This window comes from Leptosomus discolor, chromosome 13 (genome assembly GCF_034619465.1).
Source record: "Leptosomus discolor isolate bLepDis1 chromosome 13, bLepDis1.hap2, whole genome shotgun sequence".
In the NCBI taxonomy this organism is placed as follows: domain Eukaryota; kingdom Metazoa; phylum Chordata; class Aves; order Leptosomiformes; family Leptosomidae; genus Leptosomus; species Leptosomus discolor.
In genome coordinates this window covers 20,115,507-20,143,137 of record NC_141403.1, presented here as the reverse complement: position 1 = coordinate 20,143,137, position 27,631 = coordinate 20,115,507, and the positions used below count along the sequence as shown (strand labels likewise).

The following is a 27,631-nucleotide window of genomic DNA, read 5'->3' as shown; positions in this document are numbered from 1 at the left end:
TCAAAGTGCTGGGTTATCAGATGTACAGAAATAATGCTTATTCTGGTAATCTAAGCAGTGTCCTACTTAGTAAACTACTTAATTATCAGATGACTCCATTTTTCTGGGTGCCAACTAGTTGGTTGGCCAGCAAACACCCAGTACTGAGGTATCAGGTTTTTTTGAAAAAAAAAAAAAAAACCCAACCCCCCAAGAAATTTGAACAATGCCCTTAATAACATGCTATAACTTTTGCTCAGCCCTGAAGTGGTCAGGCAGTTGGTCTATATGATCATCGCAGGTCCCTTCCAACTGGTATTTTATTCTAGTCTATTCTAAAAGCAGATTCATCGACACATCAAGAGTGAGGAAAGCTGCCAGGACACTGCTAGACTGGGTCTACCAGTATTTTGTATTATCAGAGCAATAAAAAGCATCTCATAGCGACAAATATGTCCAACAAAGTGCAATTTAGAGGGCTGCTTTAAGAGCAGCATTATTAGAAGGCAGCACAAGACACAGATGTCACGTTTACATACTTGGTGAGCTCCCCTGCCTTAGCTCACCCATGTCAGTGCTGTGTTCACTATCGCCACGTACAGCCACGTCATGCCAGAAGAACCAGAGGCAGCGGCTTAGGCAGATGCAAGAGCTGGCAGCCCTCTCAAAGCACACTGCTTGCTGTACCAAGTAACTCCAGTGATGATTCCTGACACGTTCAGTCTCCCTCCAGCACACCCAAAAGATCTGTTGCATTCGTATTATGCAATGAAGAAGGGAAGAGGTTGGCTGACCTACCCCTAATGTTACAGTGACCTACTTCAAATGCCTCCAGCCCTTGACTGATCTAATCTACAGTGCATATAACAAAACAAATAGATAAAACAATCATAAATAATACAGTTGCAACCTATCTTCTGGTAAGATGATTAATTGAGAATGGGTTCACGCCCTAACCTTACGTGAAGCCTGGAGGATCTGAGTTACCCAGCTCTTCCCATCGCAAACAAGTTGGTAACGCAAATATTAAGCTGCCCATGGCGAGTTTATATACCCCGCAGATTACTACAGATGGGGGCCGATGCACGTAGGAGGTGGGGGCAAAAAGTCTAAAAATGACAGCAAAGTCCCAGGAGGAACAGTTTGTTACTGGATCTCCCTCCTCCGCTTCCGAGGCTCAGCAGAGGCAGAGATGGCTTCCACAATCCTGCATTTGATGATGGACCTCTGCCTTGTCAAAAGGGACTGCCATGACCTTTACTAAGCATTTAGAAGGGTGTAAGACACCACTCAACATTTCCAAATCTTCCCAGAAGTCAAAGTTGGCTGCCCAAGGTGCCTGTCTCCAAATGTCTGGGAAGCACAGGAGCAAATCACAGCACCAGACCTGAAAAACAAATGAGCTGATGCAGTGGTCAGTCCTCTCAAAGCTGAGGTACTGTACCCCAACTTTGCCGGAGCGATTTTCATGGTCTGGCAGGAGCAGTGTTGTGGTTTCAACTGTAGCTATGCCAAGTACCACCTTAGGCACAGTAACAGACCTTTGGACGGCCAATGCCATGACTATAGATGCAAAAAAACTATTTAGCTCTTCTTTACCTGAGACCTTTTTAATTTTTTTTTGGTAGTTTTCCTTGTTGGTGTTTTATTTGTTTATATATATGCACTTTTAAGATGGTTTTAGGAAGAAAAAACACTAAGCCAATGCAGAAATGGATATATTTCATATTTAAGGCTTTGCCTATCTGCCTGGAACAAATCAATCACCTTATCATTTCCCTAGGGTGAGCAGGCGTAAGGATAAAACCTATGTGGATGTAAGCTAACAAAGGTTTTCTGGTTTTCTGGTCTCCCTGTTCATTTCTCTTCTCAAAATCACTGCAGTTCCACCAGCACCCTTTATAGACAAGGGATCCAAGACTTTTTTCAGAGTTGCACTAGTGCCTAGCCCTCCATCAGTCGGAGGATTTTTCTCGATAACATAAAACAAGGCACTGTGTCATCTGACTCAGTGGCAATTTTAAAGCTCTGCAATGAATTGCAATGAACTTGCAGCTCATTAGCAATGAATTAAGTTGATGAAAGGTTACAAGGAATCAAGGACAATTTTTACAGAGCATCTCCAGGCAGTTTTTCCAGGCCATCAGCTCTCTTTTGCTAACCAATGAACACATCTTGCACTCCTTAGAAAGTCAACCGCCTGTTTCCCCACAAAAACCCCCAAAGTATTGCCTAATGAAACACACAACGAGTCCTCCTCATGCTCAGGGAACACATTTCAAGATTCTGCTCACATGTTTTACTTGGGGATGCTTTGATGTAGTAGCATGGGAGAGAAATTTTGAAGGATTTACAGATTAATCAGCCACAGCAAGGATGTGAGTTAGGACTGCTAGAAGCATGCTCCTCTGGGATCCGATCTGCAGCTCAACTTACCGCAGATGAAATGAAACACGCTTTGGGAATGCAAATGAATTAGCATGTCACAAAAAGTAATTCAATTTGGACCAGCAGGGTTTTAAATTTGGTTAGTTACCTACAAGATCTTTACTTAACTGTAAACATGGCATGATACCTAGTATGATCACCGATCTGGACTTCATTTTACTGCTCTTTGAAAAATTAGGCTTGATAACTTACTCTAACAGGTCTTCAGGTCGCATCTATATTTTATATATAAGTACATCTCTCTGCACTTGCACACTGATGCATGCTCTGGAACAGATCTGCAGAACAGCAGGATCTTTCATGCACATAAAAGCAAGGGTAAGGTTTTCGTTCATATCACCAGTGTGGAAGAGATAAGTGGAACAAGACAGCTAATTAGTCATTCTCCATTTAAATCCTCAATAACCACAAAGAGAGTTTGTTTTTTTACTGCAGGCATTGTCTTACATCAAACAATTTGTAGATAAGAAAAATAAGTTCTCTTCCTGAAGGCATGAAAGTAAGTATTTTGATATAAAAGATGAAACAGCATTAGAAATCAACTGTAACACTTCTTCCCTTCCCTACCCACTGGAGTATGTCCATTAGGATGCATTGCTAATATATAACTATATTATCCAGACTGACAAATTTTGCGCAGTCTGCCATTTCAGTACTACAGTGCACAAGCCATTAATAGCAGACTGCCTCGTTCAAATGAAACAAGACAATTATCAGCTGTAACTCACACAATTAATACTACTGCTGCCAGCATTTTCAGCAGAGATTTCATTCTTTTATAGCTCATCTGAAGTCTTTAGGGGACGTATTATTAGTACATCTGTCCTGCTGTAAACATAATTATCATGCAAAATTCCATTTATCATGCTGATCAGGAAGCACTTTCTATCAGCCTTTCAGCTTGGGAACACTGATAAACTGGCAAGGGCATTTGACTGCCCCGGCTAGCCAGGACCGTGGCTCATCGCCAGGAGCGTTTCTGTTGCTTTCCAGCCAAGCCCAGGGCAATCTTCTGGACAGGCATGAGGCTCATGCTAACCTCCAAGCTTGGGGTACGTTGTATTTGAGCTTGGGGCACATCACATTTGACACTGCTTGTTTGTCTCGTTGATTTTAAGTTCTCCTGTAATCCTCTGCTCCTCGGTCCTCTCCAAGACTGAGCAAATGCCTTGTAGATGTCCAGGCTAATGGAGCTTCCACAAAGGGAGCCGGTGGCAACTGGATTCACCATGATCACGACCCTTTATCAGTACCATAAATCACATCCATGCCACAGACCACAGGCAACACCTACTTCAGTGCAGCAACACTTTTAATATACAAAAATGGCCTCGGGTCAGGTGTAAACAGACATCAGTTAAACAGATGCCAACTCACACTATACTGAATTTTGTCTGAGATGGGTACGAGGTTTTAAAAAGTGAACACTGTTAAGACTTATCAAACTCTGGTACCTTACGTGCAAAATAACCCACAGCTGGAGGCTTGATGTGTGGGGAAACTGTCCTCGTAGACACCTTAAGCTTCAGAGACCTACAGAACATCCTGACACCTAAATAAGATTAAATGAAGTAAAGCTCAGCTCCTGTGTAGACCTCCTGCAAACTATGGCTTCATAACTGGTTGAAACCAGCCTCATTTATGCTAATAAACATGCTGTGACCAAAAGGCACTGTGCTGCTTCAGTCACCTCCTCGCCCCTGCATCATGCCAGCAGAAGGGCTCCTGCTAACACGATCCCACTAACAAGCACACGGGTGTAAAAATCCAATTAGTGATCAGCTCTTACTGGGTTTTATGACGGAGGAAAAGACCTGCTGTCCTCAACGGGATCAGCCCAAAACAATCCTCAAATCACAGCAACAGACTTGCTGTTCCTGCATCCCCAGAGGCTGCTCCTGTCTGTCCCCAAGCCTTTCTCCATCGCAGCTACAGGTCTCACCTTCACCTCAGCCGGTTAGTGGGCATCTAAAACAGTCACAGGGAACAGGGTTAGGCTGGAGTCCTTCAAGCTCAACAGATACAGATGCCAAACAGGCCTGTGGCCAATACCAACCAGATTCAGCCTGTAGGTACCTGATAGCACAACTCCAGCACAGTTGATGCTTTCCTGCTTGATGCAAAGTAAAGAAAGCAACACAATGGCAGCAGAATGAGAACCTAAACATTTTTCTCTATTGGTTCACACATTCTTTTTTTTTTTTTAACTGGTGTTTAAAAACCGCCTGGCAGGAAGTAAGGGACTCGTAGGATGCCCCGTGGTTGATGGAATTATGCTGCTGCAGCAAAGGGTGGAGGAGGAGAAGACCAACTCTTGATGATATCAGAAAGCAAATGTTGTTTCAGAGAGAAATTATTTTACTGCTAATACATGTGTGATAAAGCGTATGAAATACTTATTTTAAAATATGGAAGAAATTAATATGTCTAAACCAAGACAACTGCTATTGCAGGCTGACACTGGTACATGCAGAACAACTGCATGACTACAGAAACTACTAAATTCACTATGTTAATACATTGTCCCATTATGGATTGTATTTTAGGCAACTTATTGCCAGATCATTCTGATGTTTCATTTAATTTTGTTAAGACAGGGTGGCTGTGAGAAATGAGCTAGCACAGTGGTTCAATCAATTATTCTCTTTAAATTCAAGAACTGTGCATATCCAGACTGCTTAATTTCTCCCATACATCTGCATTTGCACATCTTTCTTCTCTGAAGAGCTTTTGAAAGCTCAAGTTTCAATCAGAGAACTATTTTTGATCCTAATTTTCCAAGTTGCAGTAAAGCTCCTTCATGACCTAATCTGATGGCAAATGTACCATCATTATACAGTGGTTTCAAGCCAGTTGTACAGTAACTAGTCGTAACGTTTCTTATTTTTAATCACTGATACACCAGGTGCCATGTATCCAATTAGAGCTATCTCTCTGCAAACACTGAGGTAACTGAGGTCAGCAAATGACCCGCTGAAGCAAGCGCTGCTTGGTGTGGATAAAACACACTGCAGAACAGCCTTTCAACATCAACCTCTCGGCCATACCCCCGTGCACCAACACCGGGAGCAGAGGCAGACCTGCTTTCCCTTACACCGAGCTCAGACTTTGGTAACAGAAATGAACAGGCCAAAGGGACGCGCTTAGGTTTGTAACGGCAAAAATAATGGACAAAACAGCTCAATCTTCACGCTGAAAATGCCAAGCGGCTCCAGCAAGCAGGAACACAAGACTACAACTCTGGAGGGCAGAGGCTCCTACTAGTCACTGGGTGGAGGGGTTTTGACTCAATTACAAAATAAAAAAATTTTTAAAATTGTTTTCATTTTAGCCACTATTCTCAGCAAAATCCAAAAATCTCAGGTTTTGTGGGGAACAGAGCATTTTGGTTTGCTTGAAGCCAATGTTTCACTTTGAAAATTTTTTTCTTATCAGACATACACACACATACATATTAATCTGCACATATGATATCAAAGTCTCTAGAAAAAAAAAAATAAATAAAATTTCCCACTGTTTGAACATGCCACCTTTCTGAAAAATTTTGCTTCCTGAAAAAAAGCCCAGAGTTTCCTCTGGTTTGCTTAACAGCATTAAAGGCTGTTTCCAGGCAGACAGAAAATCTGGCTTACCCGCAGCTTCCCCCCTCTTCTCCACATTTAACAGTTAGCTGTTGGGACCACAAGAAAGACAGCAATCACCGCTAAAACTTTAATCCCCTCTCCAAAGTCGTAATCTTTATATAGCAAATACAACGAGCTTTCTCAGTGACATATAGCAACAATGTTTAACGGGATTGCATAAGCAAAGTTATATTTAAATCCACTGAAAATGCAACCCAATTCTCCCAGAGTCTGCTCTGGCAATAATTAATGACAGATTTCATTAATATTCACTTATCCAATTTCTTTTGGTTGTAGGCTTGTACTCCACTTAAAACAGGGACAGCGGAGAAGAAATATCTTCTATTAAAGAAGCTCTGTTAGGCATTGCAGATAATATACGAAGCGTGGCCACGCTGTTCTCTATCCTCTATTACCCCTCAATTTTATTCTTTAGAAGCTCTTTCAGCAGCTACTTCCAGGCTGTAACCACAGGAGGAGCAGGAGGTATTCTGCCACTGCTGTCAGGCAAGCCAGTGGGAACGGAAAAGGAAAAAAAAATTAATTTCAAAGTATTTTCTGAAGTGGTCCAGACATTTACAGGTGGCAAGGTTTCTCTCCTTCTGCCCATCTAGCCACAGCATGATGCTGTACCAAGGCATCACTAAAACAACGTAATTATCCTGTATTACTATTTATTTCCTGTGCTGTTCTACCTCCCTCATGAGAAGCCACTTTGAATTTAGTTCTCTGGTTATTTGTCGCAAGCATTTGAAAAAAGATTGAGGAGAGCAACCTGACGGTCATTTGAACAACTTTCAGATTCATTTGCAGACAAACAGCGTGTGCGTCGCTTCACACACTCCAAAAATGCAAGTTTTCATGCTGAAGGATGGCCATTTTCTGAGCAACTCAGAGCGCTGGCTCTCTGAAAGAGGGAATGCCAAACTATCTATCCTATTCTTAAATGAGAACAGTCAAGAGACACTTTTTTATGTCAGTGAAATGGCAGTTTCCCGAGGCAACACAAAGGCTGACACCCCAACAGACACCTCTCAGGGCTGGCCCTCCAGCTCTGTACTTAATGCGAATGCCAGAAAAATTACACGAAGTCGTATCCCCCAACCAGTCTCCCAGCTCCAGCTACAAAATAAGTCTGGAGCTCAAATCTCCATAGCATTTTGAGATCTTCCCAGCAATGGGGGAGGGACAGGGAAGTGAAGAGGAAGGTGGGAGGAAGAAGGAAACGACTGCTTTCCCTTCCTGACCTTGTAAAGCTTTCCTCTGAAAGCTTTGCTCTCCCCTTTACACATACAGTAAAAATAGGAGCTACTTTCTTTTCCTCCATCCTGGAAAAAGAAAGACAAAAAAGCCCTACCCTCTTTTACTCTTGCAAATACCCAACTCCATCCCTGCCAGTTTTGCTGAGGAGCTGGAGCACGGGAGCAGCAGATTTCACCGGGCTGCAGAGTTCTGCACAGAGACAACTTTCACTCTGAGCGTTTCTTATTTTTAACTCACATTTGAAGCCCAGTGAACTACTCCAGAGCATAACTAAATACCCATTAAGCTTTTCACAGAATCAAGACCTTAATTTCAAAAATACTTACCTTGATCTCTGGAAGACGCTCCTTCTAATCTCTGACTGCATGGACAAATGATTCGACAGACCATACATACATTAAAAAAATCACAAACTGAAAGGAACCTCCTGAGCTTCTACAGCCACTAAACCTGTCCAGTTCCACAGGGACTGGGGAGCTGGCCATGACATTTCCCTTTTTTATGAATACTCAGGAGAAGACATGATGGTATTTCAATTCACAGACTACAACAACTGGAGAGAAAATCTTGAAAGTAAGGGTCACAAATACAAGGGGCAGCTCTGTGTCCTATCCCAACATTAAGCACTGCAACAATTTTGCAGTCCTCCTTCTTGTTTCTCAAGGAATTTTTACTATTGCCAGTAATTCTGTTACTGTCAAATATCATTAAGCCATCCAGACCCAGGTATTTTAATTAGACACTTCATGGCTGGCTTCATACCCCAAAGACTGGATTACGGGCAGCAGCCAGCCCTGCAGCCACCGTAACCCAAGCAAGTGGCTGCTGTTGGGACTAGTTTCAGCAAGAGCTGTCGATGAACTACTCCCAGGCACCACCCCCAGTGTGACCATAAAACACCATTACGAAACACGTAGTCGTGCAAAACAGGTAATTCTGAAAAAGCTCCGAGCTGGATTTGAACATCTCGGTCCAGCAGGAGATGATACCCTGTCTTGTGACAGGTTAACAACCTGTCGGGGATTTAGCACGCCTGAGAGCAGCCGGCTGGTTTTGTTGAGACAGGCAACGCTGCCACGAGGTCACGTCCACAGGCGAAAGGCATTTTTGAAACAGGAGGCAATTGCCTTGCAGGAAAAAAAAAAAAAAAGTAATAATAACAAAATAAAATCAGAAGTCTGTCCTGACTCAGTTCTCCCAAATTACTGGGAGAAGAGGACAGAGGGGGGCCTCATATCCAGAGCCTTCCCATAAATACCACTGGAGTGGCAAAGACGCGAGAACAAAGTTAACCGGTCAGAAGGATGCATGGTTCCCCTTGCACTTCTCTACACCTCCTCCTGTAAACTCAGGAACCGCATTGCAGACTGTCAGGGTGTGTTTGCCTGTTTTCCAGTTAAGCATCTACCTTGGCTCCTGTTGGAGGAGATGTCAGCGCAGAGGCAATTCTACTACTCCTGGGAGACCCTTCGGTACCAAGGTGCCTGAGCTGCCCCAACCCATCTGCGCTGTATCCACATCTGCCTCAGAAGCTGCATCTTCCCACAACCAGCAGTGCCAAGGCAGATGCTAAAAGCAATGTCGTGATGGGAACCGTTGTCACCACTTCCACGGTGATATTTGGCATTTTTCAGAGAGTCTCATCCACATGAAAAAATAGATGCAAGAACTCTACATATGCATACAGTGCCTCCAGTACTCGCTCCTGATTCTCCGAAAGCAGAAGGCACAAGAGACCTGTGACTCTGTATTACCCATTTAAACAGCAAACACAAAGCTAAAACGTATTAAAAATTTACAAATTTTTGTGAATCCTTAAAGAGTCTTATTTTTGCCTTCTGGTATGTAGGTCTTTAAGGCTGCATCTTTTAAAATCTTTTTTTGATCTTGAAAGTTAGGAACTTTGTCAAAAAGACAGAATACAAGGAGATTAGTCTGAGCATCTCCACCTCGTCCCAAGAGTCCAGGAACTTTAAAAAGCCTCTATCACACATTCCAAGACTTTGAAGCTGGCGATACTGGAATAATTTCCTCTGCAACACAGATGGAGAGGAGACATGGGACCCTTTATCAGATCATGTGATTTAGCAATGTCGCTAGTGCCTCCAACCACCATGAAAAATCTAAAATTCTTAAAAACAGCTACTAAAAATCTTAAAAATGGCTAAGCTGCAGCTCAGTTATCTGTTGTTTGCACCTCCATTTCCCCAAGCCAGGAGCGCGATGTGCATGCATATGCTACCTTTCAAACACAATTACTGAGTTCTGCTGAAGGCACTTGCATATGCAGAAAGAAAAGAAAAAAGTCTGAGTCCCTGAAAACAGACGCAGTGGATCTGGCTCTCCTACTCCATTCAATCTAAAAAGCTACATGTTTCTAAAAGCTGAAAAACCTAAGTGTGGGATTATATGACAGCAGAGTCACACCTGTGTGCTAGCTTAAACCAGCAGCTATTTCAGTTTAAGGTGATACTCTGGGTTGTGAAATACAGTCTTGGAATTGTGAGTGTATTTGCTTCACCCAGCCTCTGACAACAAAAAATTAACAGAAAACCAGCTGGAGAAAATTTTGACAGAAGTTCACCATGTCTCCTTAGAAGACTAAGCATACAAAGGAGAATATAAAGCATGAAATGCCTTGAAAAAATCTCATTTTGCCAACACATAAACAGTTTTTGTTAGAGACTTTACTGATTTAGTGTTCAGTATTCTTCCAGGCTGAAATAAGTTATATTCAACTTTTAATATTACAAGAACCAACAGCACATAGCAATTTACAGAAACATCTCAAAAGCAACCACCGAAAGCCCATTCTCTCCAAGACTTCAAAATATACCAGACTAGTAACTGGAAAAAAGTCACTTATACCAGTAATTTGATCTGATCCTGCAAAAACTCACGCACTTCAATATTCTTAACAAAGGTCCTAACCGCATGACTAATGATGCACTTCTGCAGAAACCTCGGCTGATGGGGCTCATGCTCAAATGAAACTACAAAACTGCTCATTTTAACCGTGTCAGGCAATGACTTTATAAGTCAAAGGCAGCAGGTTACCCGGAAGAGTAAGACTGAGTGTATCTGCTAGTGTTTGCAGGATCAGGCTCTATTTTTATACAGTCCTTTATCAATCAGAAAAGCTAATTTAAAAATATTTGTTTCAAACTAATCGTCTCTTTCAAAAGGTGTGACTAAATAAAACACAAGGAAGATTTACTTTAGAACAGCCTTGGGGGGGGGGGGGGTGTGAAAACACACAAAAATCTGTCTTTCAACAAGGATTAAGACTTGTTTAGATGGCATAGACATGCAGACCTAACAACTCCAATATAGATTTTAAATTATTATCGTGTGAAACGGCTAACCTTATACTATCACACATCTTAGATCATCTGACTTCTGTGTCCGTCTGCATATTCAGCACCACAGCCCCAAGCTGAAAAAACACAGACAGAGGAGAAAGAGATTCTTGTTTCCTGGTAAAGCTTCTTGCATTAAATAACTGAAAGCCGGGCAAAAGGCCCATTCAAAAATGTGTCACGAAACACTTCACTGCAGACCTTGAAGCATTATTGTGAGAGGGGGAAAAACAAAGAATTTTGAACAACAACATTGCCTAATGGGATTATGTATACACAACAGTTTCCCATTTACAATACCCTACTGAGGAGCTGAACGCAAGCTCAAGTTTTACCTGCACCAGTACCAGTTACATCATTTTCTGACAGATATTAAGCAAACAGGGTATAGACCACAAAGCTACTACCAAAAATACCTAATCTTCCAAGGAGGATAGCAGGCAACGAAACAATATTCCTCCCCAAAACAATACATTTTATTATCTGTAAATACACATCTCTTTCTACGGGCTTTAAGCTCAGAAGCCCACATTTTGTAGCAAATTTTTGGTAACTTAAAGCCTTCAAATTACACATGAAGTAAGTAAGGTAAGTAAGTAACACACAGAAAATAGGACCCTGATGACAATATTACAACGTATGAAGACAAACTGTTTAGCATCCTTCCGAACTTGCTTGCATACAAAAATTTCTCTGTGTTTGTATTAGCCAGAAGGGGTACAGAGAAAGACGCTCTAGGAATGAGTATTTCCCCTTCCCAATTCCTTCCCTTGTTTTTTTTATCTCTGAACTAATTCGCACCTAACCACAACAAACATACCACGCTTTGAAGGTTTTTCGGAAAAAGAAAAAAAGAATGTGAAAACCAAATTTGGGAACAGAACCGCTGCAGCTCTAGACAGGAAAAGAACTGTGTTTTAGCAACCAGAAAAACTTATCCCTGCACCTCATAAAGAATACAGCTATCAATACAGAATAAACATCCTTGCTTGTACTAGTAAGGACAAATATCATGTGGACATACAGCTATTGTTTGAAGTGAAGCACATCTAAAGCCTTCACGGTGACAGCTCCAGCCATCCCACCATGCTCCCCAACAGGCACTACACAGCCTCGCAGACTGCAAGAACAACGTCAGCAAGAAAAGGGATGGTCAAGTAATCTGTGTGCCCACAGTGAAGCTTCCCAGAGCAAGAAGGTGTAAGGAGGAGGTGGCAGCGGGGCGGGGAGCAGACCAGGGGCTTGCGGACGATGCTCAGGTTCTCCCACAGCCCACACTGCTCAGGGTCTCCCACAGGGCAGCCAGCGGTTCTCCCAACAGCAGGGAACATCTGTACAAGTTCAACAAGTAAAACGGGGGATGCGAGTGCTAACAGAGCAGCATTCAGTTACCTGTGACAGAGATAAGGAGAACTGGGAAGATTTCCTCTCTCAGGCAAGATCTGCTAACTGCTATTCGGAAAACAGGAGATTTATATGCCTTTATTTTTCCTTTAGAAGCAGCAGCACCTTACAAAGAATCCGTCCAGCAAAGGAACAAAATGCGCTTTTGCCACCATCTCTCCGACTGCCCAAGCACCCGCAGCATTTTCCCTCCTCCCCGCAAGTCTCTGCAGAGGAAGAAGTTTGAACTAAGTGCCACTATCAAAACTCGTATTGTACTGCTTCTGTCATCCTTTGCCTCCTCAGACCTGAACAATAATGAGCTTGTCTAACGTGGAGAGGAGAGGGGATGGCTTTGTGCTCGGATGGGTCAGGGCAGATAGATGCATAGATGCGTTCGCCAAACGCTGCCTGCATCCGGCTGGGAAAGGGGAGAAGCACAAACGTGTGTGTAAGGAGCTGCAGACGGCAGGGCTGGAGGAGGAACGCAACCCTCAACCTCTGTGCCAAACCCTGGTGTGGTTCCCCCTTGCAAATCCCAGGTGGGACGCAACGCAAAGGCTCATCTCGTAGCTACTTACACAGAAGTCACAGGCAAAATTTTGCCTTATTGCTTCCACTGAAAGTGAAATTAGCTACACTTTGTACAAAAATGGGCTTTTTTTCCTTCTCTTAATTAAACAAACCCACCCTTCTCCCCAGACCTGACAAACAGAAACCACTACTTCCTCAGCTGCTGCATGTTCGTGTCTAAAAACAGCATGGGGCAAGGGTACAACTGTGCTAGGCCTGACATTAGACCTCTGTGCTGATCAAGCTCCCCAACTGCCATCAACACGTGATACAGAATTTTGAAATTTTGGGTTTCCTGTTTCACCTTTTCCATCAAACAGAAGGGAAAGATATCTCTTAATGCAAATAACCACAACTAAAAAAAAAAAAAATTAAAAAAAAAAATCACAAAATCTACATTACGAAATGAAGATTTAGAAAGCCCACGGCTGACTAGTAAAAAGAAAACAGATGCCCAGTGCTCTGATTCAACAAGCAAAAAACCATATGTTTTCCCTACAAAATCTTTTTAAAACCCCTAGTGGCAAGAGGGAAGTCAGTAATTTCCAATGGAAATGACTAGGGGAAAGGCATCTGAATTTACAGGGTCGAACAAAATGTGTATCAACCCAAGTGGAAGGAAGAGTGTGAGAAATTTATATCGGCTCAACATGAATCCCTTTGTCCCAGAACAGGGAACTAAGACTCTACAGGCGTATCTCCGCCATGTCTGACTTTGGCTCAGAAGCACACTTTCGAAGCGAGTGTCACGATCGTGCTTGCTTACAACACACTCTTTTGCCGCAAGGAGCAGCCCTGGAGCATGAAGGCTTCTCCCCTCCGACAGCCGGCAGCCAGATGAGACAGTGCAGGAGCACAGCACCCATCCTCCAACTACTGCTGGGTGTGCAGTCCACAGGTCCAGGCTAGAGCTGGTCTGAAAGTCCGTAGCATGGACATCTTGTCCTCAGCACCAAGCTACTGGCTCTACTGACCCACTCCTGCTGGGCCACGCTGCTTGTTGACACGGACACAGCCCTTCTGGATGGAGAAGGCTGAATTGTCTTGCAAAGGTTCCAGGTTTAAATCATTTATATAGCCAGTGGTTCTTGTTAGCTTTGTTTCACTACACAGGATGTTTAAACAGCTTGTGCAAAAGAAGAAAAGAGTGCAGCCCGGCGGGACTGACCGTCACCCCACAGCATGGCATGGGCACACCGCGTGAGGAGCTAACCAAGCCTTTGAGATGTCTTTTTATTCCGATTTTGCTCCCATTCTGAGCTAGAGGAAACAACAGCTTGAAGAGCAATCAGAGAATTACAATCACATTGCATTAGAAAAGCACAATCTACACCTCAATTTTCTGCTTCTTATGGCCTACGTCCCTCCACAGGCTAAGACACAAGGGATTAATAGTGCTGTGCCCTCCAAAGCCACATTTCGAGTTTTGCAAAGAGTATTTTTGTCCATTTCTATTAATGTGCCAACACAAAGCAAGCTCTCTGACCCACTGATTAAACCAGAGGCGTGCTGTTAACTTCAATAAAAGCAGAACCATAATTACAGTCTGAAACAATGGCACCTGCTCCCCCCAAAAATGCCAGGGAGGACAAGTATGAGAGGAGGTCTGGACAGTGTGGCAAGCAAAATTTGTGAAAACCCATGAAGGAAAAGCACATGCTGTCTTTTGAAAGTGAGATTTTCAAAGAAGCTCAGAGAGTTCCTCAAAATTCATGTTCAGAGGCTCCTTCAAAAATCCCAGCTGGAATTGCTCTACTGCTCTGCTCTCTTTAGCTGGAATAACACGAGACAGAGATCTAATTCAGAACAAACACTGGAGAAGTAAAGTCAAGTCTGCATTAGCATAACCCCACATCTTGGGAAAGTGTATGTGAGGGTCAAGAGCCTCTCAAAAGCTGTGTTTCTTCTAACGTATGTAAATGACAGACACAAAAAAGACAACTGCTATGGTTGCCCAAGTTACATGAAAGACCATGCCACCCTCACCTGTTGATATCACCTTCATTTATCCAGCAAGATATTTGAGATATGCAATCACTCGACAGGTTGAAAATATTACCTCCACACATAAAATAGAAAAGACAGGCCTAACCCTGTCCTCATTTGTACCTGAGCAACTCTGCAACTAACTCAGAGCCTGTTCGTTTTCAAATGCCTTGACCTTTGCGAACACACAGCGGCTCCAGCCTCTTCACTCCCACCCCATCCACCCCAAGGGAACGAATTCCAGTTATAACCCACACCCTTCTGCGGTTCCCTACTGCACAGAACAGTTCGTGGGCCTGTGGCTTAGCTCCTAAGGGACACGGAGGAGTTACGGTATTCCGTACAGCGCTGAGCTCAGCATCGCTACCACACCATAAAACAAAAATCCTCACTCCTGCTGCAAGGCTACATCCTTCCAGGAGAAGGAAGCTTGCAAGCTCACAAACTGACTGCAAGAAAACACACGCTTCCATTCACATCATCCATTCAACCTTCACACAGAGCACTGAGGACAGCAACAGAAAATACCGCCTTGAAAGTGCCAACTTAACAGTGCTGGCAAATTCATACAGTTCGCATTTTTTACTTTTAAATGCATTTGCTCAAACTCTGCTCCCTATTACACCCTGGCACCACCTTTGACTTGAATAGCCTTACATCAATAAGGAAACCGATGAACAAACAAGAAACCAATATTTATAATAATCTCTTTAAAACAAACAGAAGCAAAAAACCTTGGACAATGAAGTCTGTTCCTTTAAACAAATTGCGCAGACACTTGCTATTTGTGAGGCTGCTCGCGAGTTCTGCAGTACCTGGAGTGCCTTCTAAAATAGAACATCATTTTATCTTGAGGCAAGTCATGCACACAGAAAAATACAGATTTTACAAATAAATCTCAAAGGTCATGACGGAGGTACTTGACAGTGGCACTCTGTGTCCTGCTGTAAATAATTCTGCCTTTTTAAGCCACCACCTCTTAGCTGGCACTTCTGGATTAGGTTATGCTAAAAGATGGCATTCTACAAAACAGTAACCACCACCAAATAAAAACCAAACCCAGTTTTGCTTCAATTAAGAAAACAGCCTCATAAAATTAAGGACGTTCCTAAGATATGCAATGGGTTGAAGACGAGAGGTTACACGAACTCCATTTTAGAAAACGTAATCACACCTTTGTGTTTCAAAGACCGTGCTTCCAAGACTATTAATAGCAGAGGGTGAGCTTTCCACACCTTTTTACATAACCTGCTGCAGCACCTGTGCAACTCACCTACCCAAGCGATTAAACTGTACTTTGCACTGTAGCATCCGAAAGCTGTTCTTCCTCTCTTCTTATTACCCAAAAAACACGACCATGTTTTACAGTTGGAAATTACATCATTCACTTAAGTAAATTCGGAGAACTATGAAGTTTGCTTGTAACTACCAAGCCTGCTCAACTCTGCCTACGTCCCAGGTATCAAGACGGAGTCTTCATTTTCATCTAGCGCTGTCACCTAACAAGGCCTTCACTCCCTGCTGTGCAAGTCCACCACACCCCACGGACACATGGGCAATCCTTCTGTCAGCTCGCATTTGCCGGGGTGTAACTGATTGCAACCTCAACTGAAAAACCAGGAAATTAATGTCCTTTTCTGTTGGATCTGTAGGTCCTTGCGGGCTGCAAACCAAGCGGTACTGCTGACTTCTTGGTGCTCAACATCCTACCCAAAGCCCAGAAAAAGGGAAAAACAAGCTTCAGAGCTTCAATCCCCACTCGTTCCATGTGGCTCAGTTCAAGCTGCACCATCAGGTGCAGAAGGAAGTGAGAATAATGCATAATGTCACCTTGCAGATTTTTCCTGGTACACAGAATGAGGGTACTTTTTTTTTTCTTTGCAGGAAAATTTATGCTTCTTTTGAATGCCTTTACCCACAAACTGATGTGCCTATGTCTGATCTGCCTTGACAACATGTAGATTTGAAAACCTAATCACACCTTCCTCAGTAATATGATTATCTGTAGGAACGCCAACATGCAACCCATTGTTGTCTGAAAAATTACTATAAATAAAGTTATCTAGCTTTTTATTTTTTTCAATCCCACCAATATTATACAGTAAAATCCCTGATATTGCAAAGATTTACCTATTAGCGTAACTGTATACACTGGTGCTTGATTTAACTGACTAGTTTTATACATATGCAAAAGCACAGTTCAGGCTTTGCAGGATCCTGGGTCAGAAAGCACATACCTTCTTCTGCCATCCAAGACAGGTGAGGGGAAACACCTTTCAGATGTGGTGAATGAATCTGTCTTTCCCCCAAACCTCAATTTCACAAAATTGCTAGCCTAATCTGTAACAACATGGAGGAGAACACAACTGCTGGTTAAGAACAGGTAGAACAGGTGCTTGTCCTTTATATTCATATATAGGGCGAAAGGCTTTTTGAAAAAAAAAAACCCAAACTTCTTCTAGAAAGGAAGGCAGCCTTTGCTTCACTTTTCAGTCACTTCACAATAGAAAACCTTCCTTAGGCAAAAACTCTGATATGTAGCTGCTAAGACCTGTGTTGACTTTGAAACACACCATCAGAACAGAAAATACATTTAGCATTCAGGACAGGAACGCAGTTGCTACAAATACAACACAGTATCCCCTGTGAAGGAACCTCGCGGTTCCTTAAAACATGTACTCCTCTAAACCTGCATATTGCAGCCTGAAAAGCAAACCCCAAGAGTCCTAAAAGTTTCCTACTGGCACATTGAGTTTTCTCCAGCCACCGGTGAAATTTTCTTCTCCAGATTTGCCAAGCTCTTTACCCCACCCTTGCAGCAAATAAAACTTCTGCTAAGTCCTTCTAATGAAATCAAATACCATTCCTTAAACTTCTCAGCGTGCTACTCGCAAACTGCAGGCCGGCAGATTGATACTCTCCATAGGCCAAATTATGTCATTTCCATTTTCTAGGAATAATATTTCTTACAGCAAACTGGCAAGGGGTTTTCAGTTGGGTTATGCAAAGAGCCAGCTCCGTGTCTCGCTGCATCTGCTGAGCTGCTAAGTCTGGGATCTCGTGGCGGCCCCCCCCAACCATCAACAACAATTCTGGGTGTAGAAGCGAGTGTTTATCAGAAAGAACTGATTACATCCTTGGAGGTATTAGCGTACATCTACAAGGGAATTTTGGGGATATTTGCACGGCTCAAATACAATCTGATTTCCCATATTTTTCATGCAGTAAGTTGCTGTCTACTGAAGTTTCAACGTACAGAAGTCCCAACATGTAAACCCAAACTTTAGGTTAAATTATGAAGATGAGCCTTTATGTTTGTATAGCGGAGATCTTGCCTGAGAGACTATGAACAGCTGAAATTGGGCAGGGGGGATTTTTTTTTTTTAAATAGAAATCAGGATTTGATTCTGCTTCTTGTTACCTCCTATCACACTCTGGACAGCCCACCTGATACTTACTTCTTTGAAATGAGGAAGCCACAGAATTACTAGAAGGTTGGGGTTTTCTCCTTTCAGATAGCACACTTGGGAATCTCATACTTGTGTTTCAGCTGTTCTGAACAATTCCAAGCTAAGCTATATCCTCCAACAGAAGAGTTCTCAAAGTCATAATAATCACAGATTAAAGCATACTTCCTATCCAAAAGCTGTCAGCAAACGATGATCTGTCATTGTCCTATGTATCTACCATCAAACTATGTTTTTGTGATGGTCTGGAGGGCTGGTGACTCACACTGTCGCTACTGTTCTTCACCATTTCAAGATGCTTGCAGCCGTACTGTGCAGCAGAAAGATGTGTAGCAGGCTCCTAAGGAAAAGGGCCAGTCTGGCTGCATGCACAGGAGCTTTGCTGGTAAAGAAAACGGTGAAAAGAAAAAGCAAGTAATGGGAATGCACCAACCACATAAGCAAACCTGCTGAAAAGTCTCGATCCTCCAGTCTCCTGACAGCTCGTGAGGGATCACCGCACACCAGCTAAGCACCTGAGCAGTATAACCACGGGACTTCCCGAGGCAGGGTTGGACCTAGAAAGCTTTCAACTGCTGGCCAGCAAAGGCAGCCAACACAAACACGACTTTTCACGTTACTGGCCATCTCATTCCGAAAGCTGCCGAGTCCCGAGGCTTCAGCGTAGGCAGCTCCCTCTCAGCATCTGCCCCTCTGTGAAGGTGTCTAATTAATTCCCTAGTAGTTGTGAACACTACATTCTGTCCCAGCTCCTCTTCAGAACTGACAGCAAAGGGTTTTTTTCCTTGTCTGATGAATGCTACCTTTTTAATCTGCCAGAGATGCTTGCTAAGTAGTACAATAAAAGCTTAAAATACGCCAGAACAAACTTCCGTGGGATTCTCTCTTGAAACTTTGTGTATTAAGGGAACAAGACTGATGCATGGCCATCTGTCTCTGCATTATCGTACTGCAGTGATTTCTGAACCACTGGTCAACTTCATCTAACATCTAGAAGGCAACTACTCTTCCACAAGTTTCAAGGAAGCAACAGAGAGGCTCAAACCTGTGCCCTGAACAAGGGGAAAGGCCAGCAGAGACCACCAGTGACTGATGCTGGTCAGTGCGGGTGTGGAGCTGGCCATGGTCGGCATGTGCACAGCTCAAAGCGACCGTTGAGGACCCAGCCTGTCAGCACGCTCATGCTAAAGGACATGGGTGCGCTCAGCGTCCCTCCCAGGACTCCTGGAGGAGCCTGCAAGCTGTGTGCATGGGGACTGCAAGTCCTTTCTCGGCAGGCAGCCAACTTAGGCAGGGCCTGTAGCACTGCAAATGGGCTGTGAGGGACCGGCCCCAAGAGATGCAGCAGGACACTGGTGCAAGCAGTGAAACAGCCCTTATTACCTGAGCCTTAACCCTCTTGTTGAATGTCCACTCTTCAGGGTGGCACAGGACGTCCACTTAGCCTCCTGCAGTCAATAAGCACCCCCTTCTTCAGAGACAGCAACCCTCAGTGGTACACAAGGTCACACACCTACGAAAACACTTAGTTAGGCATGTGCACTTCCCATTCACTTCTCAGACCATTAAATTGGTGCTTTCACGCTATTCTTGTACACATCGTTCTGAAACTCGGTCTGCTTGAAGGGCTTTAGGTTCAGTGAATAGCAGAGTCTCCATCACACACAAAAGGTCTGAAGTGCTACCGGCGGCTCACAAGCCAACTCCTGATTCTGGGATGACCCCGCAGGGTGTACGGTGCCCCCCAGCTCTTTGTTTTGCTCCTCTTTCAGGACTCTGCCTGTAAGATACTTGTTCCTGAGAGACTCTTCTTTTGTCTCTGGCCTGTTCAGTTTGGAGGCACCTTCTGTGGTGGGCTGAGCCCGCACTGCCTGCCTGCCCGCCTGAGGCTGCAGAGGACCAGGCTCTGTCCTCTCAGCCCTCCGCCACAAAACTAAACAGTGAGATTCAGCTCCTCAACAACATCCTGGAGGCTTCATCCAGCACTAACAACCCCTTGCACTTTGCGAGCTCTACAAAAGCCAGGGAAGTCAACCATTCCAGCACCCCCCTTCACTGCATCTCTCCAGAAGATGAATACTGAGGCCATACGCAGCTCTCTATTTTCTAATGGGCAGAAACAAATTGAATCTTTGTAAGCTTTACTAATCATAAATTAATTTTAGAATTATTCAGGAAATTAGATTTGTCTTCTAGGTCAGTAAATTCTGAAGGCAGATCTATTTGGACTACGAGAACTTCAACATCCTTTTGAGCGGACCTCTCCCCCAGCGATTACTCAGCACATATTCCTCTGCTTCCTTCCCAGCACCAGCTGCTCCCAGAAGGAATTCTCCTGCCCATCTGCCTTCAAGCCTGACACAGCAACACAGACAAATGCAACTGTAAGCGATGTTTAAAATCCAAATTCAAACACTGATTTGCTTCCTTAGCAAAAAAAACCCAAACCAAACCAAAAAACCCCACAACACAAAAAAGCACGCAGTCACTTCTAACCACCCAGCCCACTGGAAAAGGCCTTATGTAGAAAAGGAAACCGCAGGTATGGAAACAGCAATATTTTTTCCCAAAGAAAACTATGGCAACAAGAATTCTAGGCATACATAAAAACAAGTACCCGGGACCATCACCTAACCTCCAGGATGTGAAATAATTTTAAACTGGTGTTGCTGAAATCTTTTTCCACAGAACTAATTTAAGATGAAGCTATTAAAATAAATTATAATTTGACATGAAGGAAAACCTGGCAGAACCTGGCCCGAGTTTCCAGTAGCCTCCTGTCCTCAGTCACCCATTCACCACAAAACTGAGACAAATTCCTTCTGCACTAGACAGGAGCCTTTGGCATCAACAAGCCGACTTCCGAACAAGCGGGTTTTTTTCCATTTACATATAATTACATACTAGCCTCCAAACAGCTAGAAGTTCCATGTTCTTTTTTTGTAGCGTTTGTTCCTTGTGAATACACATAGAGCACAAACCCAAACCACATTAATGATAACCTTGTTAAATATAAACTAGTGCGCAGTTATACGAACTGCTAACACAAACAAAAAAGCCAGGGAACTCTGATTATATGTTCACAATGGTTTCTGAAAACTAAATAAAAACAAAACATAAGGCAGCCTGTCTTGCCTGATACGGTTATAGAAAGTGGTTTCACGTTCCAACACAACTCACGTGTTTCAGCACAGAGGACCAGTCTGTCAAACGATGCATCAAACTCAATTTCAAGCCCGCTGCAAGGAGAGCGGAAGGGTGGGAGGAGAGACAGCGGATGCACACATGAACTACAAAAAAAAATCTCTGGTTTTCCTCTCTGCTTCTCCGCATCCTCCTTCAGGTGAGCTGACGCCTGTCTCTGGGCAGCTCCTGTGATCCCCACCCTGCCGCACGGAGAAGGGCAGGCCACGCGCTGGCCATTTGGCTCCTTCCTCGCCATCAAGAAGCAGCAGCAGGTCTGCCCGAACCCTCTGTCCTTGGGCTTGCGCCAGCCCTGTGCATGCCTACGATTTATCTTCTGGGCAGCCGAGAGCGAACCCAGCAATCGGGGCCCCTACCCTGTCTTTTCACTGAGATAATGAGGAGCAAACGCTCAATACAACCTCTGTGGTCTGCAGCTGGCTGTTCGTGATGTTTAAAAATATATACCTCTTCCAGAACAGAAACAAATCTATGGAAGGCAGGCCAAAGTCTGCCCCAGGCTGCACACGTGCAGCGTCAGGGCAGTCAGCAAAGCCGGGGGCATAACCCAGAGCTCTCCTGCACCAGCACCAGCCCTAAGCAAGTGCTACAACAGAGAGCCTCACACTTGTGGAGTTAGGCAAGGTCTCCACCACAGCTGAATTTAGCTCTCAAAAAAACAAAAGAGCATGAGAAAACCAGCATTTTCCTTACATCTTACACCACAAGAAAATTCACAGCACAAAGGAGGGCCATTACGGGACCGGAGGAGCACTGTGTTAGGGGATGTCCCTGCCATGGACTTGGGCTGTCCATTCAGCCTGTTTGCATGCTAGCAGCACAGTGGAATTTGCACAACACTGGATTCCTAGGTTTTAAACAAAAACAGTAATTACCTTTCCTCCTTAAACTCCAGGCTGTTCTCATGTAACAACAAAACAAAAAAGCATTGGCTGTGGAATGAAAAATTCAGAGTGGCAAAGAGGGGCAAGGGAAAACAGTGATGGGAAGAGGAAGGGCTGAGGGAAGAAGCGGTACAGGTGAGATCTGAGCATCCTTCCCAGAACTGAGCACAGGATCAAAGTGTGCAAGCAAAGGAAAACAAGGAGGATCCTTCTGAATCCAGAAAGGTAACATAGGAATCCTGCATGAATAATAAACTCACTAACTGGAAGGCCAAGGAGAATCCAGTCTCATGAACATTAAGACGATACTGCCAAGTGCATTATCACCAACAAGGAAAAAGTTCAAAAGTAGAAAAGCAATTCCCAAATCATGGTCTGTGGGTTACTCCTCACCCACAAGGCCACGGGCAGCAGTGTGCAGAACCATACCACAGGCTAAAATGCACAAACACGTGTGTGTCACGTTGCTGCGCTGGTGATCCCTGGTGCAATTACAGGGCTGTCAGTGCAGGAAATGCTTTGAAAGACACATGACTGGGAGAAGATGGGTGGTGACCCACCAGCAGGCATTTTACTTGGGAAGGTAGGGCTCCTAGCACAGCACCTGAAAAGGGGCTCAAAAAAGCCACCAATATAATCCAGATGGAAGAAAAAAACCCCAACCAACAGTGGGGCACACAGCTAAGACAACTTTCTCCTGGAACACCTCCAATTTCTCCAAGCTGGTTGGTTTTGAAAGGGATTTTTCTACAGCGATCTATGCTCAATTACCCTTATAAACCCTTGCAATAACATGTGACTCAAAGTCTACCTATTTGTCCAAGGGAGAAACAAGAAGGGAGGGTGGCAAACGGGGAATGTGGGAGTGGCAACCAATGTGGGCTTGGGGAGAGCAGTCATTTCCTCCGGCTTCTTCCCTGGCTCTCTTCCCCCCCGGCCTTTGATAGACGAATATGTTGTTGAAAAAGGGAAGGAAGATAATTTTGTACCCGTGGAGCAACTAATCCATATGCATTTGCACACTTTTACAGGGTTGCACCTCCTTAGCCGAAAGTCCCAGCTTCTCAAGCAGGTGAGGTTATTCGTTTGAGATGAGCTTATTAAAAGGCAAAACAGCACCCGGCGGCAAGGAACAAGCCAGAGGAACACGAAGTGCTTGTAGATAAAGAGCTTATTTAGGGAGGCAGCAAGACGCTGCTTACACCAGGCGCGTACACCGTCATCCGTGGACACCCGTACAAAGATTTCTTTCCCCTTTGTGGGCTACGGATCTGGGTACAGCACACTTGGCTCAGGGTCAGTTCCCAGCCGCCTGCCTAGAAGACGGGCAGCACGGTGGGCTGACCCCGCCACCAGCCCCGAGAAAGGGGTGACAGCTGCTCCGGAGCAGCGCTCGGCTCCAGCAAGGGACGGCGGCTGTGCAGAGCCCTACGCCCGCACTCCTTGGCAGGAGCCAAACTTTCGGCCCCTGGGGCCCGGGCGGGACCGGCCGCTGCCGCCCAGGAGGCTCGGCCACCTTTGCAGACCGGTGCCCCGCCGCTGCCGCCCGCCCCCCCGCCCCAAGCGGCAGCCGAGCGCCCAGGCGCCCGCCCGGCCCCGCGGAGGGAGGCTCCGCACCCCCGACGCTCCCACCCGGCGGGGAACGGGCCCCCCCCACGGCTGCCCCCCGCCCGCCGTGCCCGCCCTTCCCGAGGGGCGAGCCCATCGCCCGCGCCTCCACCATCCCCGCATCCCGCCCATCCATCATCCCCGCGGCGCGGCTTACCGGGAGCGCTGCAGCTCGAAGGCGGCGGCGGCGACGGAGCCGGGCTGCCCCATCTCTCCGCCGCCACCGGCGGGGCCCTGGGGGCTGGTGCGGCCGAAGGGCGCCGGCAGCACCCCAGCTGTGAAGGAGTTGAGGCGGCCGCGGCTGCCCGCCGCCGCGGCGCCCAGGAAGGCGGCGGCCGGCACCTGCACCGCGGCGAAGGCGTCCTCCTCCTCCTCCTCTTCCTCCTCCTCCTGCGCCCGGGGGGGCTCGGCGGGCGCCGCCGGAGGGCTGCCCAGCCGCGGCGGCGGCGGCAGCGGCGGGGCCTGGCGGGGCCTGGCGGCGGGGCCGTCGTTGCCTGGCGGCGGGGGCCGCCCGTCGAGGGAGATGCTGGTGAGGAAGGAGAGCGCGGCCTGCCTGCGGCGGGGGTCGCTGCGCGCCGGTGGCGGCTGCGGCGGCCCCGGCGGCGGTGGCGGCGGCCCCTTCCTGGGGCAGGGCTCCGGCGGCGGCAGGGGCCCGGCGGCGGGACTGCCGGGGCTGGCGGCGGTGGCGGCCGCCGCCATTGTCGGCCGGCTCCCCCTCCCCTCCCCGCTGGCCGGGCGCTGCCTCTCGCTGCCTCCCCCTTAGGCGGGCGGGCGGCGGGGCATGGGTGCCGTCGGCCCGCCGGGATGCATGGGGGTGGCGCAGGGGTGCCCTCCGCCCGGCCGCGCCGCGCCGCGCTGCCCCGGGCCCCCGCCGCCCGCCCGCTCCGTATTTATAGGTGCAGCCGCGCCGCCGAGCGCCCTGTGCAATAACACGGCAATCACGTGTGGGAAACGGGGAGCTGGAGGAAAACAAAAGCCCGGCCAGCAGCCCGGAGGAGGAGGAGGAGGAGGAGGGAGAAGGGTGGGTCTCGGCGAGCTCCCTCCTTTCAACCTCTCTTTTTTTTTTTTCTCTCTTTTTTTTTTTTTTTTTTTCCCTTTCACCCCCTTCCCTCCTCCTCCTCCTCCTCCTCTTTTTCCCTTCCTGGATGAGTGGGGGCGGGCGAGAGCCGGGGAAGGTGGAGTCTGTGCCCGCGGTACACGGCACATGGCCCTCGGAGGTGGGCACCGGCAGCACCGGACCGAGCGGCTGCGGCTCGGCCCGGCCCGCGGCTGCAGGAGCGGCCCCGGGCTGCAGCCGTGCCGTGGCGAGCGGCCCGGGGGCTGCCCCGCTGTTTTGCCCGAGTGGGGGCCAGTGCCCCGGGGCGGGCGCTGAGACCCCGGCGGGCGGGGGGACGGGGCGGGGGGCAGCCCCCGGGGATGCGCTTGGCTGCCGGCGGCGGGTGCTCCGGGGCGGCAAGGCTGGCCTGCCCCAGCTCGCCGGGGCGGCCTGCTGCAGCGTAAGCCGTGCCTGTAGGGAACATCTCACGAGTTCCCTAGACCACTCGAACCACCCCCTCCCCAGCCTTTCCCTCATCCCCTTACCCGACCCCTCCCTCTCCCCTCCGCCAGAGAAAGTGCAGTTATTTAGTTTGCCCTCTCGTATGTAGCCCAAGCCCCGAATTTGTTTGTTCCCTGTGTTTTCCGAAGCGGTGGCTGTTGTGCAGCTGATTGCAGGTCTGCACGTTCCCTCCTGCTGCAGCTGTGGCTTGGGGAGGTGAGCGGCCGGTCCCAGCTCAGCATAAAGCTCCTTCGCTTCTTCCTTGCTTTGTTTTGATCAACTCAGCCGTGCTACAAGTGTTCTAGTCCTGTGATGGTAATTTCATCAACAGCTTATGTAAGGGTTGGATAACAGATACATACAAACAGCAGAACATATGGTTCTTGCAAGATCGCGACTTGCGCCTTCTTCATAAAGCATTACAATGACTTATATTATATTCCAGTTATAGTTGGTAGATGATTTACAAGCTATCCCAAACTGTCACAAATATTGCAGTGTCCCTGAAAATTTTATCAAAAGCTTGCTAATTTGATTTAAAAAATGACTGATCAGAGAGGGAAAGCTAATCCAATTGTTGGGAGGAAGCTATGGACCAGGTTTGCATTCCCCTCAAAACTGACCTTTTGAGCATTCGATGACTTTAAAATTGAGCTCTGTGACTTGGATTGATTTCTGAAAGTTTGGCCTTTACGGACTCTGAGTGTCATAAAACCTGAACTTTAAGGAGCCAAGTCCCTAGGGTGTGTTCCTTATGTGGTAAGGATGCTGTACGGGCAACATTCTGAGCAGGAAGCAGTGAGCAAGGGACAGGGAAATGATGGAGGAAAGGGATGTTTTAAGAGAGGTAACTGCTATTTTGAGATGGGCATTCTCATGTCAGACTGCTCTCGTGAGGTTTACACTGATGCTGGCTTTCTTAACAGAGGGCACTGGTGTGCCTGTCACTGTGGCACGTCAAGGACAGATCATTTGGATGGGAAGTGGGTAGGCCTGAGTGCTAAACTCACCTCCCTGGAGAAGAGCCTAACTGGCATCTCCCACTTGCTGGGAGGATGCTCCATAGCCCTGTGAAGTGTCCTTCCAAGTTCTGTTTTGGAGAGGAAGACCGAGGAATTGCAGCCTTGCCACCTTCCTTTGATGGAACAGGCCATGCCCATTTCTGACCAGAGGCCCTGTCCCTGCAGTGGGAACCAGCAAGGTATTTGGTGTCAGGGCAATGATGCACTCAGGTCCCATGGAGGAGCTCCATGCTGCTTTTGAGACAGTACTGGTTTTAAAAGAATTCAGGACTTTTGGGAGGAGGACTCCTGGGCCACAGAGAAATGTCACAGCTCTGTAGCCTGATAGTCAGCATGTTCACTGGATGCTGACCTCTGGTCCAAGGACCACTACTAGATGGTGGATAGGTCATGACACTCAGGCCTCACACATCACAGCTGAGTAAGGTATACACTGGGGGGTTTATTTTCCTCTTGCATTTCTGAGAGGAGGCAGCCATAGCGTGTATTTTTCTCTGGAGCTCGAAAGCTTGCTATGGCAACTGACTCCTGGAGCATATTTTCCAAATCAAACCTCTCATGAGATACAGGTCTGGGAAAGAGAATAACCACCAAAATGCCAGATGGGGTTCCAGAGGCTGGTCTAACTTGGGGCAATTTTTATGAGTGCAGAACTGTGCACTCCTTTCAGAAAATTACTCTTGTGAGGGGATAAATCACTCGCTGTTGTAAGCATTATTTTAAATGGAGCCACGACCTGTGGTCTACAGCTCCTCGAGCTGCTCCAGAGGAAACTGTTACCCTCCGCCCCTTGTCCCCATGTGCATCCAGATGCTTTTTAGCACCGGATTTTTACAATACTGTCTCTTGACATCAGGAATGCTTGTGTGAATGGTTGAGTTTATCAGGATTAGAGGGGTTGGGATAATTTGTAGGTCTTTGCTACCCTGGCTCATTCAGCTGAGCTCACCTTGTCACCCAGCACAACCTTTGTTAAGTGCATGTCTGCACTCACCAGCTTAACTGCTTCAGTGGACCAAAAGTGGTGCCCGTGGTGTAACACGCGCAAGCCGCCTCTGCGGGTACTGTGTGTGCACAGACTGCCTTTTCTGAAAATCACGTTGAAAGTGGGTTAAAACATCCCTTCTACTGCACGTGAGAATAAACCCATTTGAGAAAGCCACATACAAGAAGAAAGGCTTTTTCAGTCTGCAGTGAAGCTATTTTTGATAACGAGTGGGGTACCACAGTAGAAAGATAATTGGCATGTTAGAAATGCCAGGTTCTCTAGACCTATTTATACATTTAGTAGCAAA

The 27,631-nt window shown here is 46.4% G+C and overlaps 1 protein-coding gene across 1 annotated transcript in view; it reads right to left on the bottom strand.

Annotated features, from left to right (window-relative positions):
• Positions 1-24,476, bottom strand: part of CABLES1 (Cdk5 and Abl enzyme substrate 1) — a 69,685-nt gene extending 45,209 nt beyond the window's left edge. Inside the window, exon 1 of the mRNA XM_086472650.1 lies at positions 23,935-24,476. Within this exon, the coding sequence (XP_086328776.1) occupies positions 23,935-24,476 (542 nt within the window). The remainder of the gene's footprint in view (positions 1-23,934) is intronic.
• Positions 24,477-27,631: the final 3,155 nt, after the last annotated feature.